Raw genomic sequence first — 16,993 nt, 5'->3', positions numbered from 1 at the left:
AATTGCTTGAACCCGGGAGGTGGAGGCTGCAGTGAGCAAGATCGCACCACTGCACTCCAGCCTGGGCAACAGAGCAAGACTCCATCTCAGAAAAAAAACAACAACAAACAAACAAACAAAAACCCACACATCAATGAGGCCAAAGTCAGAGAACAGCCACTGAGCAGTGTTTTGGACTAGGAAAAGTTAGACTCAATCCAAACACAGGGGTTGGGACATCTGTACTATAGAATTGCTAAGATCCTGAAACTGAACAATGTGGCACTTTATATGCAAACACAGAAAGAAATCCCAGAGCAGCTGTTCCTTCCGGCCTGCCTGCCTCCTATATTTATCAAACACAGAAGTGTCGGCCAACGGGGAGATTCCAGAGATGATGAAGTGAGCGGCCAGACAGGTTTCCTGGTCCTTGTCCAGTTTTTCTTTTATGTTGGAGAAGATAAACAAGAAAATAAACACAATAACTACAGACTCAGGTCAGTGCTAGGAAGAAAATAAATGAGGTTCTCTGAGAGAGATGCGATGATCATGTTGAGACCTACAGGCTGGGTGGGGAGGGAGTCCACTGCACAAAGGGCTCTGGGAGAAGCACCTTCAATAGAGGTTCCAGCAGGTGCCAAGACTCTGCAACAGGCCCAGGAGCTGCCAGAGGCCAGGGTGACTGCTACCCGGCTGATGGAGGGCAAGAGGTTCGAGATGGAGCCAGGAGGGGACTTAATAGGCCTGGGTGACAATCTTGAATTTTAGACTAACCAAGATGGGAGGACCCACTGGATGATGCTCTGAACCCAGACCAGGGTTCCCATCCCACCCACATCACATGATGGTTGTGTGACCCTGGACAAGTGATAAATTCACATCCCTGTGCCTCGACTGTGCCATCTGTAAAACAGAGCTGTAAGTAACAAATGAGGCCATGTCCGTGAAGAGCTTGGGGCAGGAAGGCTTAGGGGATGGTGCTGAGGTTGCTAATACTGGGAACAGCACACAGCCTCTGATGCATTTTAAGGAGAAGCACAAAAAGACCTGAAGACCTGACTTCTGTTGGTTTTTTTTTTGCTTTTTTTTTTTTTTTTTTTTTGAGACAGTCTCACTCTGTCGCCCAGGCCGCAGTGCAGTGGAGTGATCTCAGCCTACTGCAACCTCCGCCTCCTGGGTTCAAGCAATTCTCCTGCCTCAGCCTCCTGAAGAGCTGGGACTACAGGCACCTGCCACCATGCCCGGCAAATTTTTGGGAGGTATTTTTAGTAGAGATGGGGTTCCACCACATTGGGCAGGCTGATCTCAAAACTCCTGGCCTCAAGTGATTCGCCCATCTTGGCCTCCCAAAGTGCTGGGATTACAGGCGTGAGCCACTGTGCTCGGACCTGAGTTATGCTTTTAGGTTTATGTTGTTTTATTTGAGACAGAGTCTCAGTCTGTTTCCCAGGCTGGAATGTAGTGATGTAATCACAGCTCACTGCAGCCTAGACCCCCTGGGCTGAAGCGATCCTCCCACCTCAGCTTCCTGAGTAGCTGAGACTACAGGTGCATGCCACTATACCCAGTTAATTTTTTTATTTTTATTTTTTGTAGAGACAGGGTCTTATTATGTTACCCAGGCTGCTCTCAAACTCAAGGGCTCAAGCAATCCTCCCGCCTTAGCCTCCCAAAGTGCTGGGATTACAGGGGTGAGCCAGCACTCTGGCTGAGGTTTTTGTTTTTAACAACCTTCAGAAAATACAGCAGAAGAAGTTATGCTTTTAAAAGGTCACTTTGGCTGCTGTGGGGAGTAGGGCCTATAAAAGGATAAGACTGTTCAGGAAAAAAGTAAATCATCCAACAGTTGTTTACAGAATGATTCATTATAATAAACTTAGGCAAATGAACGGAAGAATGAACAAATGATTGAAATACAATTACATACACCTGCAGGAGAAACAGCCCCCAATCTGCTAGAACACAGACATTTCTCAAAGATCGAATTTCCTCTCTGCATGTTAACCATCTGCATTTTTGTAAGGCACATGAGTTGTTCTTGATGTCAGCAGACGTTTTAATTAAATAAAGAAGGAAGGACAGATAAATACAGACTCATGAGAGGTCCTGACCATCGGGAGTCCAGGATGGACTTGCCTAGGCACAGGGGAAGGAGGCGAGGGTAGGCAAGGATGGGGCGTGATGGGAGGAGAGCGTCAAGGCCCAGGTACCTGCGTTGGCCTTAAGGTCCTCGGGGGTCACCATCACAACAAACCGGATGGCCCGCTCATTGCGGAACATCTCATACGCCCACCTGCGGATGGAGCGCATGCACTTCACGGCGGCAATCCCGTTGTTAGCAATAAGCACCTGCATGGGAAGACAAGGAAGGAGCTGTAGATGCACATCTACCTGCGCTGGGGGCCACGTGCTACCCCGAGTCCACCTCACAGCTGCAGAGCCTCCTGCAGCCCCCGCAGCACATCATTCCTCTTGGTATTTCTGTGTATTTCCATGGCACACACCCCAGCACAGAGCAGGAGCTCAAAGTCTGCCATCCACATGAATGGATCATCAAATGGATGGATGGATGGATGGGTGTTTGTTTGAAATATATATATATACACATATATTTTTTTTTTTGAGACAGAGTCTTGCTCTGTCACCCAGGCTGGAGTACAGTGGTGCAATTACAGCTCACTGCAGCTTCAACCTTCCAGCTTCAAGTGATCCTCCCACCTCAGCCTCCCAAGTAGCTGGGACTACAGGTGTACACCACCACATCCTGCTAATTTTTTTATTTTTTTGCAGAGACAGGATTTTGTCATGTTGTCCATGCTGGTCTTGAACTTGAACACAAACCCAGGCTGGGCCCAAATGATCTGCCCACCTCATCCTCCCAAAGTGCTGGGATTACAGGCATGAGCCACTGTGCCGAGCCCAGTGAATGATTTTTTTTTATTCCTTTGGTGTCATTGTGATCACCCTTAACACTTTTTGAGTGTTTTACAGTACAATGTGTTTTACCTGCCTTATTTCATCCTCACAATAGCCCTTTGAAAGAGGCTTCACTATTATTTCTATTTGAGGGTTAAACAATTAAAACTCAGAGGAGCGTGGCCCTCACCCCCTCTCTGCAGCAGGCAGAATGAGCCTGAACCCGAATCTCCCACCTCCAGCTGAGAGGAGGGGGCCCTGCACCCCAATCGGACCCCACCCAGAGTGCCGAGACCCATCTGTACCTTCTCGATGACCCGATCCCCCCCAAAGCGTGTGACAAACTCAGCGGGAGAAGCCACCGTAAAGTCTCTGTGCAGGTCCAGCTTCTTGTGTTCCCGTCCCCTCTTCACCAGGTGGAGTCCCGACATGCTCGGCCTGCCGAATAAGAATGAGGGACAGACGTGCATGAGGGAAGAAGCCTGGGACTCAGAGCTCGGCACCTGTAAAGCCAGTGGAGCAGAGGAGCCAAACTGCACCAGAGCCCCCCTACTTTGCACTTGCTCTGCAGAGCCCCTGAAGCAATTTACAAGGAGGCTCAAGGGCAGGAAGCACCTTCTCTTTTTTTTTTTTTTTTTTTGAGATGGGGTCTCATTCTGTCACCCAGGCTAGTATGCAGTGGTGCAATCGTGGCTCACTGCAGCCTCAACCTCCTTGGGAAGCTGGGACCACCGAGGGCACTACCAAGCCCAGCCGACTTTTAAACATTTTTGTAGAGATGGGGTCTCATTATGTTGCCCAGGCTGGTCCAAACTCTTGATGTCAAGTGACGTCAAAGCCTTTCAAAGCATTGGGATTACAGGCGTGAACCACTGTACCCAACTGAAAGCACCTTAAGAGGCCAGCTAAGGTACCAGCACATGAACTAGAAGGAGCAGTTTCTTCTACCTGTCCCAAGGTGGATGTTTAGATTTTTAATCCTAAGTTAATTTTTACTTTACATGCCCATCGTTTAGGAACCTGAATAATACTAAAAAACTTATAACAAGGGTGAGAGTTTTATGATCAGGGAAGAAGTCCACACATTCTAATCGTTCAGACTTGTTACATGGTATTAATATCTTTCATGTACTTTTCTACATTTGTATTTCAGAAGTCTTTAAATTTTATTTTTTGTAGAGACAGGGGTCTCACTTTGTTGCCCAGGCTGGTCTTGAACTCCTGGCTTCAGGTGATCCTCCCACCTCGGCCTTCCAAAATACAGGCATGAGCCACCACGCCCAGCCCACAAAATTTCTTTAGAAAACTGAAAACAATTTTTTAAATGTTTAACAACAAAACAGGTTTCCTGCTCTGTCCCTCCACACCAGAGGAAATTGATGCTGATTTTTTCTAGCAATTACACATCTCTGTAGTCCTAAAAAACAAGTGTATGCAATCTTGTGAGTCATCCATGTGAGACAGCATCTATGCCTTCCCATCCTGAGAGATGTGAATTTAGTTATCTCACAAGGCCACCCCATTGGCTCTCCTCCACCAGCTGGTCAATACCATAGAAGTCTACTGTAATTTAGCAAACGGGGTATTCAATGTTTTACTAGTTTGTGATCATTATTCACATATGAGAGCTGCAGTGTACCAGATTTTAGTTCCTTTCTTTTTGCCTTTTCCTGGAGTTAATGATTTTTTTTCCTTTACTTAGTGTTCCTTGTACCTGTTGCTAAATCTCCCCACTCCTCCTAATAGATTCCCAGTACACATAAGATAATTGATTAGGCCACATGCAGTGGCTCATACCTGTAATCCCAGCACTTTGGGAGGCCAAGGCAGGAGGACTGCTTGAGACCAGGAGTTCGAGACCAGCCTGGGCAACATAGCAAGACCCCATCTCATTAAAAATAATAATAATAATAAATAATTGATCAGTTCTGTTTTTTTCCACTGTTGACATCTCTCCTGGAGGCCTCTGTTCTCCTTCTGTAGGTACCGGCTGTCCTCTAGGCCCCTACATCACCATCGTTTTGTGGCTTCCCTTTGCTGACATCTCTAGAATTCCCTTTGCCTTTCCTTGGGGTTGGATTCCTAATTTGGGGGAATGGGTGGCTCGTCTTTCTTGGTAGACTCCCTTGTTTTGCTGGGGCATATCCTCCAGTAGTTTCATCCACTTAAGAAGATGGTAGAATGGCAAGGCGCATGACAATGATGCCCTCAATTTCCCTGCCCTATTCCTGACTGGGCTTCCTTATCACCATCACCCTGGAGACTCCCTTTGAGTCTATGTTGAATCTCCTGTTTCCTGTCTCCTGTGCGTTGCTCTTCCTTGGTTTACCCTCTGGTTTCAGTGGAAGACATCCTCAAGTAGCTTTCTAAGAAAGGCTATTCAGGGCCAGGCGTGGTGGCTCACACACATAATCCCAGCACCTTGGAAAGCCAAGGAGGGAGAATTGCTTGAACCCAGGAGGTGGAGGTTGCAGTGAGCCGAGATTACACCACTGCACTCCAGACTGGGCAACAGGCTCAGACTCCATTTCAAAAAAAAAAAAAAAATTTAAATTAGCCAGGCATGGTGGCACCTGCCTGTAGTCCTAGCTACTCAGGAGGCTAAGGTAGAAGGATCACTTGAGCCCAGGAGGTCAAGGCTGCAGTGAGCTAGGATTGCACCATTGCACTTCAGCCTTTCTCCTGCCCTCACATTCAACCTTACCACTTGGCTGTGTGTGAAATGCTAGGAAGGGCCAGGCATGGTGGCTCATGCCTATAATCCTAGCACTTTGGGAGGCTGAGGTGGGTAGATCACTTGAGGTCAGGAGTTTGAGACCAGCCCGGCCAATATGGTGAAACCCATCTCTACTAAAAATACAGAAGTTATCCAGACACAGAGTTGTGCACCTGTAATCCCAGCTACTTGGGAGACTGAGGCAGGAGAATCGCTTGAACCCGGAGAATGGAGGTTGCAGTGAGCCGAGATCGCGCCACTGGACTCCAACCTGGGCGACAGAGTGAGACTCTATCTCAAACAAAAAGAAATTTCAGGAAGGAAAACCTTCAAATTTTAGAAGCCTTGTGCCATTGTGTTGTGGCTTCCAAGGCTGCTAGAACAAGAGTAATTCTGATCCTTGATCCTTTGTAGTGACCTGTTTTTTCATATCCAGATGCTTATAGGAGCGTCCCTCTGTCCCCAGAACTCTACGATTTCACAGTGATGGGCTCAAGTATGTGTCTACTTCCACCAATGAGGCTGCACATCTCTCAGGCCCTCTCAATCTGGAAACTTCCATCCTGGGAATCTGTCTTCAAATACTTCCTTGATGGGCTGAACATGGTGGCTTACGCCTGTGATCCCAGCACTTTTGGAGGCTGAAGTGGGAAGATCACTTAAGGTCAGGAGTTAAGAGACCAGCTTGGCCAACATGGTGAAACCCTGTCTCTACTAAAAATACAATAATTAGCCGGGCATGATGGTGTGCATCTGTAATCCCAGCTACTTGGGAGGCTGAAGCAGGAGAATCACTTGAACCCAGGAGGCGGATGTTGTAGTGAGCCAAGATTGTGCCACTGCGCTCCAGCCTGGGCAATAGAGCGAGACTCCATCTCAAAAAACAACAACAACAACAAGAAACAAATACTTCCTTGATGATGTCCTTGCCTCTTTTTTTCTCTATTTTTTCCCGAAGTCCTATTATCTGGATGTTGAAATTCCTACACTGGCCTACTGGTTTATGTATTTTTCCCCTCTCCTATTCTCTCTCTTCTTCTACTTGCTGGTTGATTTTTCTCAGCCTCATCTTCTAAACATTCAGTGGAGTTCTTCATTTCTGCTATCATGTTTTTGATGTCTATGAGCCTGTTTTTGGCCTGCAAATATTCCCTTTGTTATAGCATCCTCTTCCTATGAGTGCAACATCCTGTCTGACCTCAACGATGATATTAATGAGAGCTTTTTAAACTTCTCTTCTCCAGCGTGGTTTCTGTTTCTTCCAAGCTTCCTGTGTCTACTGGTTTGGACCTTGACTTACATATGAGAAACTAGACTTCAGGGCCGGGTGCGGTGGCTCACGCCTGTAATCCCAGCACTATGGGAGGCCGAGGCAGGTGAATCACCTGAGTTCAGGAGTTTGAGACCAGCGTGGACAACATGGTGAAACCCCATCTCTACTAAAAATACAAAAAATTAGCCGGGCTTGGTGGCGTGCACCTGTAATCCCCCCTACATGGGAGGCTGAGGCAGGAGAATCGCTTGAACCTGAGAGGCGGAGGTTGCAGTGAGCTGAGATTGTGCCATTACACTCCAGCCTGGGCAACAAGAGCAAAACTCCATCTCAAAAAAGAAAAAGAAAAAGAAAAAGAAACTGAACCCAAATGTCAGGGAAGCCTTGGTTCCAACCTTGTGACTATGAGTGAGAACAGAATTTCTGAGACTGTGGTGGACTTGGTTGACCCTGAGCTCAATGTAGGGTGAGGTAGGAGTGCGTTGGGGATCCCCTGAGTCAGTATCTTCGTGTCTTTCTCTCTTGCTGGCCAGATTCCCCAGGGAGAAGTTTTCCAGTTTTCTGCCTGGACAGTAAAGGTCAGCCTGGAGCACCAGGGAGAACGGGGAAGTTCTAAGAATTCAGCACCTATTCAGACCCTTATCTTCCTATTTGGGATACAGGCCCCATGCCCTCAACTGTGCCTGTCGATCCCCTCTCCCAAGACCCTCTATATGTACCTTTGAACTGCTGCCTTCTGTTGGGGTTGAAGTGGACAACCCCTGCCGCAGGAGACAGGGGAGGGGACCTTGGAGTCTTCCACCCAGTCCTTCTCATTTTGGTACCCTCCTTACCCCTCAGCTCCAGGGGCATCCCTTGCTGCCAGACACCATGCCTTTTGGGGGTTCTGTGGTACAGATGGCCAGGGGTCCTCAACTTTCCTCACTGCTCCATTAGGACTCAGCCTTAAGCCAGTGACCACTCATTCATCTACTTTCTAGCTTCTAAAAGGTTAATGCTACGCTGGGCACGGTGGCTCACGCCTGTAATCCCAGCACTTTGGGAGGCGAAGATGGGCAGATAACTTGAGGGCAAGAGTTTGAGACCAGCCTGGCCAACATGATGAAACCCCATCCCAACTAAAAAAACACAAAAAGTAGCTGGGCATGGTGGCGCATGCCTGTAGTCTCAGCTACTGGGGAGGCTGAGGCACAAAAATCACTTGAACCCGGGAGGCGGTGGTTGCAGTGAGCCGAGATCACACCACTGCACTCCAGCCTGGGCAACAGAGTGAAACTCTACCTAAAAAAAAAAAAGAGAGAACTTCATTTATTTACAAAAAAAGGTAGATGCAACCCAAGGGACATCATTTGTAGACACACCCCTGATCTGGGGGAAAAAATGCTGAAGTATTAAGAGCCGTTACCTCTTTGCTATGTTTTAAAAAATGTTCTGCAATGATGTGTTATTTTCAATAAGAAAAAAGCTATTAATTTTGTAAAAGGAACACCCATGTATACATGTAGGTATACACACACACACACACACCACACACACACACACACCACACACACACACACCACACACACACACACCACACACACACACACACCACACACCACACACACACACACCACACACACCACACACACACACCACACACACCACACACACACACACCACACACACACACACCACACACACCACACACACACACCACACACACACACACCACACACACACCACACACATCATACACACACACCACACACACACACCACACACACACACCACACACACACACCACACACACACCATACACACACACCACACACACACACCACACACACCACACACACACACAAAAGAATACTACTGAGCCATAAAAAAATTATTTTTATATATATATATATATATATATATATATATATATATATACCAAATTTTCTTTATCTAGTCATCTGTTGGTGGACACTTAAGGTTGATTCCATATCTTTGCTACTGTGAATAGTGCTGTGATAACTATACAAGTACAGGTGTCTTTTGATATAATTATTTCTTTATTTTATTTTTCTGAGACTGAGTCTCACTCTGTCGCCCAGGCTGGAGAGCAGTGGCATAATCTCGGCTCACTGCAACCTCCACCTCCCAGGTTCAAGCAATTTTCCTCCCTCAGCCTCCCGAGCAACTAGGGTTACAGGTGTCCGCCACCATGTCCGGCTAAATTTTGTATTTTTAGTAGAGACGGGGTTTTATATGTTGGTCACAGTGGTCTTGAACTCCTGACCTCAAGTGATCTGCCTGCCTCAGCCTCCCAAAGTGCTGGGATTACAGGCGTGAGCCCCTACAACTGGACTCCATGCTAATTTTATTTATTGTTTTCAACCAATCATGTTAAGATCCTCCCAATGAAAAGCGAATCTGACCGAGCGATTTCTTTTCCTTCGTGTACATACCCAGTAGTGGGATTGCTGGAGAGACTGGCAGATCTATTTTAGTTCCGTGAGAACTCTCCAAACTGTTTTCCACAGAGGTTGTACTAATCAACATTCCCACACACAGCCGCACCCCTCATTCTGTCCACGACCTTCCCTGACTGGCTGACTTTATGGTTCAGCTTCAGAAAGTCTGAGACATCCCATTTCTACACACACAAACATTAAAACTCTAGCAATTTGACCTAAAGCACAACAAAGAAAAACTTCATTTGTGGCCTAGGGGGCAAAAAAGCCATTCTTGGCTACCATGTTGATTTCAAAACTGGTGACAGAGCCCCTCCATCAGGCAGGCCACAAGCCCATTACTGCAGGCTAGGCAAGCGAACACACAAAGCTGCCGGACTGGCCTTGTTTCAGGCCCAATCTCCAGGCAAGTGGCTATTTTAATTCTTTTTGATAAAGCTGGAAGCCAACCAACATTGGCTCTAGAGAGCTGACCTTCGGCCAGCATTTGCTTCCACTGAAGGAGGATCATCCTAAGTGCCATTGTCCAGTGAGAAGCCCTGTCCTTATACAGCACGGCAAGAGTGAGAGCTGAAATGTTTCAAGGTGACTTTGGAAATGACTTCAGGTACAATCAACAGCAGAGGTGTCAGCCAAACACCAAATACAGTCAGCTGCCGGAACACAAGACCAGGCAGAATAGTATCAGGAATGGAGGAAATAAACATTCTCGGCTGCCCACTATGGACTGGGCACAGGGGGCCTCTCGGTGAATCTCCACAGCCCTGTATGGAGGAGTCTGTCATCTCCAGGTTCACGACGAGGAAACCGAGGTTCAAAGAGGACCATTTACCTCCAGTTACACAGCTGGCAAGTGGCAGAGCCCCGTTTCAAATCCAACTCTAGCTGACCTCAGAATCTAACTTCTAGGCAGAAAGACAATCTGAGATAAATGGAAGCCCCTCTATTAATTGGACTTTTAAAACATGCATTACACATATGGCCTCTTATATTCCTCTCAAATAAGAGACAAACATGTATAATGCTGAGGTTTTTTGTTTGTTTGGTTGGTTGGTTTTTTTTTTTTTTTTTTTTTTTTGAGACAGAGTCTAGCTCTGTCACCCAGGCTGGAGTGAAGTGGCACCATCTCGGCTCACTGCAACCTCTGCCTCCCAGATTCAAGCGATTCTCCTGTCTCAGCCTCCTGAGTAGCTGGGACTATAGGTGCCTGCCACCATGCCTGGCTAATTTTTGTATTTTTAGTAGAAATGGGGTTTCACTATGTTGGCCAGGCTGGTCTCGAACTCCTGACCTCAGGTGATCTGCCCACCTTGGCCTCCCAAAGTGCTGGGATTACAGGGGTGAGCCACCGCGCCCAGCCCTGAGTGCTTAACTGGGGGAAGTTTTGCTCCCCGGGGAGCAATACCTGAAGACATCTTTGGTTGTCACAACTTGGGGGATGCGCTACTGGCATCTAGTGGGTGGAGACCAGGGATGCTGCTCAACACCCTACAATGCACAGGACAGCCCTACAAAGAACTGGACAGTCCCAAGTGTCGACAGAGCCGCAGTTTAGAAACTCTGGTAGACTGCGGCCATCCTCCTAGGCTTTGAAGCCAGAATCTACCGCTTATAACCTGTGCAATCCTGGGAAAGTTACTTCAATACTCCCTGCCTCAGTTTCCTCACATGATGGAATTAACAGTTTATCCCTGGACCTAGCCAAAGTAAACAGCTTGCAACACTTTAGCTACCATGTACGTCTGCAGGATAGCATTACAGGAGCCCAGGCTGGGCCATTAGGCTAGGGCCCCGGCATTAATCAGACCTTCAATTCCTTCCCTCTCTTTTCTTCTATAAAATAGAGATGGTAACGGCTACCCGCACTGCTAAGAGCTGATTCTGAGCCAGGCAATTCTGTAATTACAACTACTTTCAAACAAGAAAGCAAGAAAGAACACTGTGTAGCCCAGTAAAGGTTGATATCGTTCAAACAGCACAAAACCACGCTCTCCAGAAATGGACCCTTGGAAATTTCTCAAGCCACCTGCCCCATCAGTATCCCCTGAGATGACTACCTTGGCTAGGCCAGGGGTGAGTGGGCAAACTAGGACCCATGGGTCAAATCCACTCGGCCACCTGTTTTTGTATCTCCCACAGGCTAAGAGCGGTTTTAACTTTTTAGATTGTTTTTTGTTTTGTTTCGTTTGTTTGTTTTGAAAGGGAGTCTTGCTCTGTCGCCCAGGCTGGAGTGCAGCGGTGTGATCTCAGCTCGCTGCTACCTCCACCTCTCAGGTTCAAGTGATTCTCCTGCCTCAGCCTCCCGAGTAGCTGGGACTACAGGTGTGTGCTACCACGCTCTGCTAATTTTTGTATTTTTATTAGAGACAGGGTTTTACCATGTTGGCCAGGCTGGTCTTGAACTCCTGACCTCAGGGCGATCTGCCCACCTTGGCCTCCCAAAGTGCTGGGACCACAAGTGTGAGCCACCGCACCCAGCCTTAATTGTTTTTTATAGAGACAGGGTCTCCCTCTGTTGCCAGGACTACAGTGCAGTGGTGCAAAAATAGTTCACTGCAGCCTCAAACTCCTCGGCTCAAGTGATCCTCCCACCTCAGCCTCCTGAGTAGCTGGGACTGCAGGTGTGCACCACCATGCCCAACTAATTGTTTTATTTTTGTAGAGACGGGGTTTCATCATGTTGCCCAGACTGGTCTCAGACTCCTCAAGCAACCCTCCTGTCTTGGCCTTCTAAAGTGCTGGGACTATAGACATAAGCCACCATGCCCAGCCAACATTTTTAAATCATCGAAAAAAAAAATCAAAAGAATCCTGTTTTGTGACACATAAAAATTATATGAACTTTGAATTTCCCCATCTATAAATAATGTCTGATTGAAACACAGCCAGGCCTGTTCAATTACATAACTATGGCTTCTGGTGCAGGAAACAGCAGAGTTGAGTAGTTATAACAGAGACCACATGGCCACAAAGCCAAATATATTTACTGTCTGGCCGTTTACAATAGCAGTCTGCTGACCCTGAGCTAGGCACGAGTTTTCAACCCTGACATGAAGAACTTTATAAGATTCTGATGTCGGGGTCCCATCAGCATGTCTGGGGGTAGAGGTGGGGTCCCCGGCATCCAGATTTTTCAAAAATCCCCCCACCAGGAAATTCTAATGTGTAGCCAAGAGTGAAAACCCCTGATAGGTCTACAGCCAATATTTGCATGCAGGCAGCTGGCCTTTCAGAGCAGAATTGCATGACAGTGAAATGGGACTCATTAAAAAACAACTTCTGCCTCCTCATCCCCAACTTTATTTCAAGCCCTTCTGCACTCTGATCCACAATCATTTCTCCACTCTCTGAACTGTGACCCCGTTCTCATGCCATGAAAAATCAGTCATCATTTGCGACCTCACCTTCTCAGGAGTTCTGGCTTCTGAGACGGCCCAAGCCTTCAGCACAAGATCCCAAATGCCTCCCAACTCCAGAGGGCTCTTTCATAACTGAACTCTGTCTTTACTTATTAGTTTTCATCAATGTTTGTGCTGACCCAGGGCAGTACTCAAGACCAGCGACTTCCACACAGAGTCTCAACGAACCAAGAAAGAGCTGGGCATGGTGGCTCATGCCTGTAATCCCAGCACTTTGGGAAGCTGAGTTGTGAGGATTGGTAGCTCAAGAGTTCAAGACCAGCCTGGGAAACATGGTGAAACCCTATCTCTCTAAAAAATACAAAAATTAGCTGGGTGTGGTGGCGCATGCCTGTGGTCCCACTACTTGGAAGGCTGAGGTGGGAGGGCTGCTTGAGCCCGGAGGCTGAGGCTGTAATGAGCCATGATCATGCCACTGTCTGGGCAACAGAGCAAGACCCTGTCTGTAATAATAATAATAATAATAATAATAATAATAACTCTAGAAAGGCCTATGAGGGCTAGTCCCTTGGACAGATGTGGAAACTGAGGTTCCAAGGCTTGATGGTACCTGCTCCAGAAGATCACACAGCTTGGTGGCAAAGTTAGATCGTCCAAATCCATCTTTTTAGCCACTCTAAGCTAAGAAAGGAACGATGTAGTCCCCCAACAAAGTATGTCCATGTTATTATAAATAGGGGGACCCCATGTCCTGGACTTGCTGGGACAATTCCCAATTTGTGTGAGGTTTTTTATTTTTTTCCATTAAAGTGGTTTGTGAAATGGGTACAACAGCCTCCACTTAGTGCCCCCACAGTGGTATTCTGAAGATGGCATGAGACCACACCTACAAAGCACTTGGCCTGGCATACTGAAAGCACCCCATGAATGGTAGTGGCTATTACTGTTGCACCCATCAGCCTTGAATTGGAGTTACTGAGAAGACATCTGCCTTCCACAATGGAACCGAAGTTCCTGGAGGGCAGAGGTCATGGTTTCCAAACATTTTTGCGACCCTTCCTGCTACCAGATGCAGGCCTTATGCATGGGAGGTGTGCATGAATGTTTATAGACCAGGTAAACATATCCTAAGAAAATAAAGGATGGAGGCAGAGATTCAGCTACAAGGGTATTCCTCACTGTGCTGTTGATAATAGCCAGAAAAAAAAAAAAAAAAAAGAGAGAGAAACAGCCTGAATATCCACTACTTATAGGGGATTACTTATACTTTTTTTTAAGAGACAGGGTCTTGCTCTGTTGCCCAGGCTGGAGTGCAGTAGCATAATCATTGCTCACTACAGCCTCGATCTCCCAGGCTCAAGCAATCCTCTTCCCTTAGTCTTTCCAGTAGCTGAAACTCCAGGCATGCATCACCATCCTCAGCTAATTTTTTGTTTAAGTAGAGATGGGGGTCTAACTATGTTGCCCAAGCTAGTCTCGAACTCCCAAGTTCAAGCAATTCTCCTGCCTTGGCCTCCCAAACTGCTAGGATTACAGGCATGAGCCACCACACCTGGGCACATTTTTTTCAGAGATGGGGTCTTGCTATGTTGCCCAGGCTAGAGTGCAGTGGCTGTTCACAGGAACGATCATAGCACACTGCAGCCTCCAACTCCTGGGCAAAAGCATCCTCCCTCCTCAGCCTCCTGAGTATTTGGGACTACAGGCTTGCACCACCCTGCCTGGCGAGGATTATTCATACATTTTAAGGTGCACCCATTTAAAGGAACACTATGAATCCAGTAAAAGCATGTTGTAGGCAGGGGTTGGCAAACATCGTCTGTCAAGGGTCAGGCAGTAAATACTTTAGATCTGGTCAGTCTCTGTCCCACCACTCAAATCCTCCAGTGAGGCACAAAAGCAGCCATAAACTAGGCATAAATCATAAATCAATGAGCAGGCTGCATTCCAATAAACCTTTATTCGTAGACACTGAAATTTGAATTTCATGTAATTTTCACGTGTCACAAAACAATCTTCTTTTGATTTTTTTTTCAATCACTTAAACATGAAAAAACCATTCTCTGCTTGCAGGCCATACCAAAACAGGCAGTGGGTCATAGTTTGCCAAGCCCAGTGGTAGAAAAATATTTAATGTTGAATGAAAAAGTGAGTTACAGAACGTTCTGCATGATTCAACTTTATAAATTAAAACATATCTCCACAGGAAAAAAAAAAAAAGCTGAAGAATATACAACTGTTAACAAACATCACGGGTGGAATTATGGGTGATTTTTGTTCCTCTTTTTTGCTTATCTGTAATTTTCTGAATTGTCAACAACAGACACACCATCAATTTGGTAATTCTTTTTAAGTGCAATAAAATGAGGACAAAAAAGGAAAGAAACAAAACCAAGTAGGTAGAGCTACAAAGCACTCAGGCACTGAGATGCCTACGCTAATCTGCTCAGAAAATGACCCTCAATGAGAGCCTGCTCAAGTTCACGTCGATTTGCCCAGGCTTCAGCTTCAAAAAAGACCTGCCTTCCACAACCATCAGCTTCTGGAGGCGAAGGAGAGAAAGCGGGGAAGGGGTGCCCCTGCGCAAGGGCTGATCTGTAGGCACCTGTGTGCTCCGAAGCGACCTCCTCCAAGCAACGTCACCCCCAACATCCAGCCTCCTTCCTCCCCTCCCGCCAACGCCAGCTAGAGTTTCCAAGGCGGGCATCATCTCCCCAGCAGCCAGCTCAAGTCCCTGTTTCTTTGGATGGGGGTGGGGGTAAAGGGGGTGGTGCTAAGAGGACATACAGCTTGACTTCAAGGGGAAGGAAGACTGCATAAGTTTGTAAAAGATCATGGTCATTACAATTGCAGGCTTACTTACTTTACTTCGCGATCAGGGAAACAGATCTTGCACTTGGCAGGACTCATGTTGACCACCCCGCAGGCCAATCCCACCGGGCTCCCGCAGGGGTGCAGAGCATGCACCCCTTAACCGCCTGAAGCCGACCCGAGGCCCGGGACCCAGCAGGACAGCCAGGTCGCGACCCGGAGGCCGAGATGCAGTCCTAGAGCGCCGCGGGCGGGGTTCTGCTGCAGCCGGCGGGCGCCCAACTTCGCGCTGCGCTTGCTCCATCCCGAAATGCGCCCTGCGCGCCAGAGTCCCGGGCCATCGCGCCCGCCTAGGCCCCACCCAGGCCCCGCCCCCACACCGACCCCGCCCCAGGAGGGCCCCGCCTTCCGGACGGAGCCCCGCCCCTGGGCCGGCCTATCTCCGACCCGCCGCTGACCTTGGGCAGCCGAAATAAGCTGCGGAGATATATTTTTTTAAAGCCTCTCTTCTGCTTTCCTCCCCAATATGGGACACCCCTACATATTGGCAGCAATTGATATGCTTGAATACACACACGATAGGGAAGCGGTGGAAAATATGGGAAATTTAAAATGTGAGTCAGAGGTCGCCACTGTGCCCGTTAAAAGTCCCTGTTGTCAAGTCGACTTTTATTTTCCAAAGTCCTGGTTTCTCTCATCTTTTCACCTCCACTCCCTGGGACAGGTGGCTGCGCGATCACCCAGTGTGCTTCTAGCACGCACTTTGCGCCACCTGGGTCCGCTACTGAAGCGAGTGCCTCCAGGACAGGGAGGAACCCAGCAGCCCGGTGATCCGAAATAAACTCCTGGTAAGACTAACATTTACTAAGTGCTCCTTTGTTCCTCTGTGTCACTTAATCCTCGTGGCAATCTTATTGTTTTTATCCCTATAATACAGATAAGGAAACTGGGGCCCAGAGATGCATGTTATCTGAAGTGCCAGAGCCCAGGGTCTTGAACTCAGACAAACCGATTCCAGTTAGAATAAACGAATGAGGCTGGGCCTGGTACCTCATGCTTGTAATACCAGCACTTTGGGAGGCTGAGGCAGGCGCTTGAGGTTAGGAGTTTGAGACCAGCCTGGCCAACATGGTGACACCCTGTCTCTACTAATAATACAAAAATTAGCCGGGCATGGTGGTGCACACCTGTAGTCCCAGCTACTCGAGAGGCTGAGGAGAGAGAATCACTAAAACCCGAGAGGCGGAGGTTGAAGTGAGCCCAGATGGCGGTACTGCACTCCAGCCTGAGTGACAGAGTGAGACTCCATCTCAAAAAATAAAAAATAAACGAATGAATGCTTCTTCAAGTAATATAATAAATGCAAAGAACCAAAACACTACCTAGAAGTCATCGCAGTAATAATAAAGGTAGCCTACTTTCATAGCCAACAAACCAACCAAAAATAATGTAAATGCTGGCCAGTAAATTCCCTTCTGGGTAATCACTCTGCGGTTCT

General features: G+C 47.5%; 1 protein-coding gene across 16 annotated transcripts in view; it reads right to left on the bottom strand.

The window, feature by feature from the left end:
* Nucleotides 1–16,993, bottom strand: part of ACACB (acetyl-CoA carboxylase beta) — a 155,854-nt gene that overhangs the window by 96,358 nt on the left and 42,503 nt on the right. For 13 of the 16 annotated variants that reach the window (XR_008670600.2, XR_008670601.2, XR_008670599.2 and 10 more), the window contains 2 exons: nt 3,201–3,333; nt 2,190–2,328 (listed from right to left, as the gene is read on the bottom strand). Coding sequence is in view for 13 of the 16 variants with exons in the window: in XM_055358985.2 (XP_055214960.1) it covers nt 2,190–2,328; nt 3,201–3,333 (272 nt within the window). In the remaining 3 variants the exon portion in view is untranslated. Of the gene's footprint in view, nt 1–2,189; nt 2,329–3,200; nt 3,334–15,547; nt 15,848–16,993 lie in introns of those variants that run through there. The other 3 variants (XM_019038792.4, XM_055358983.1, XM_063694295.1) reach the window with 3 other exon arrangements.

Source organism: Gorilla gorilla, chromosome 10 (assembly GCF_029281585.2).
Source record: "Gorilla gorilla gorilla isolate KB3781 chromosome 10, NHGRI_mGorGor1-v2.1_pri, whole genome shotgun sequence".
Taxonomy (NCBI): domain Eukaryota; kingdom Metazoa; phylum Chordata; class Mammalia; order Primates; family Hominidae; genus Gorilla; species Gorilla gorilla.
This window is presented reverse-complemented; position numbering and strand designations above follow the sequence as displayed.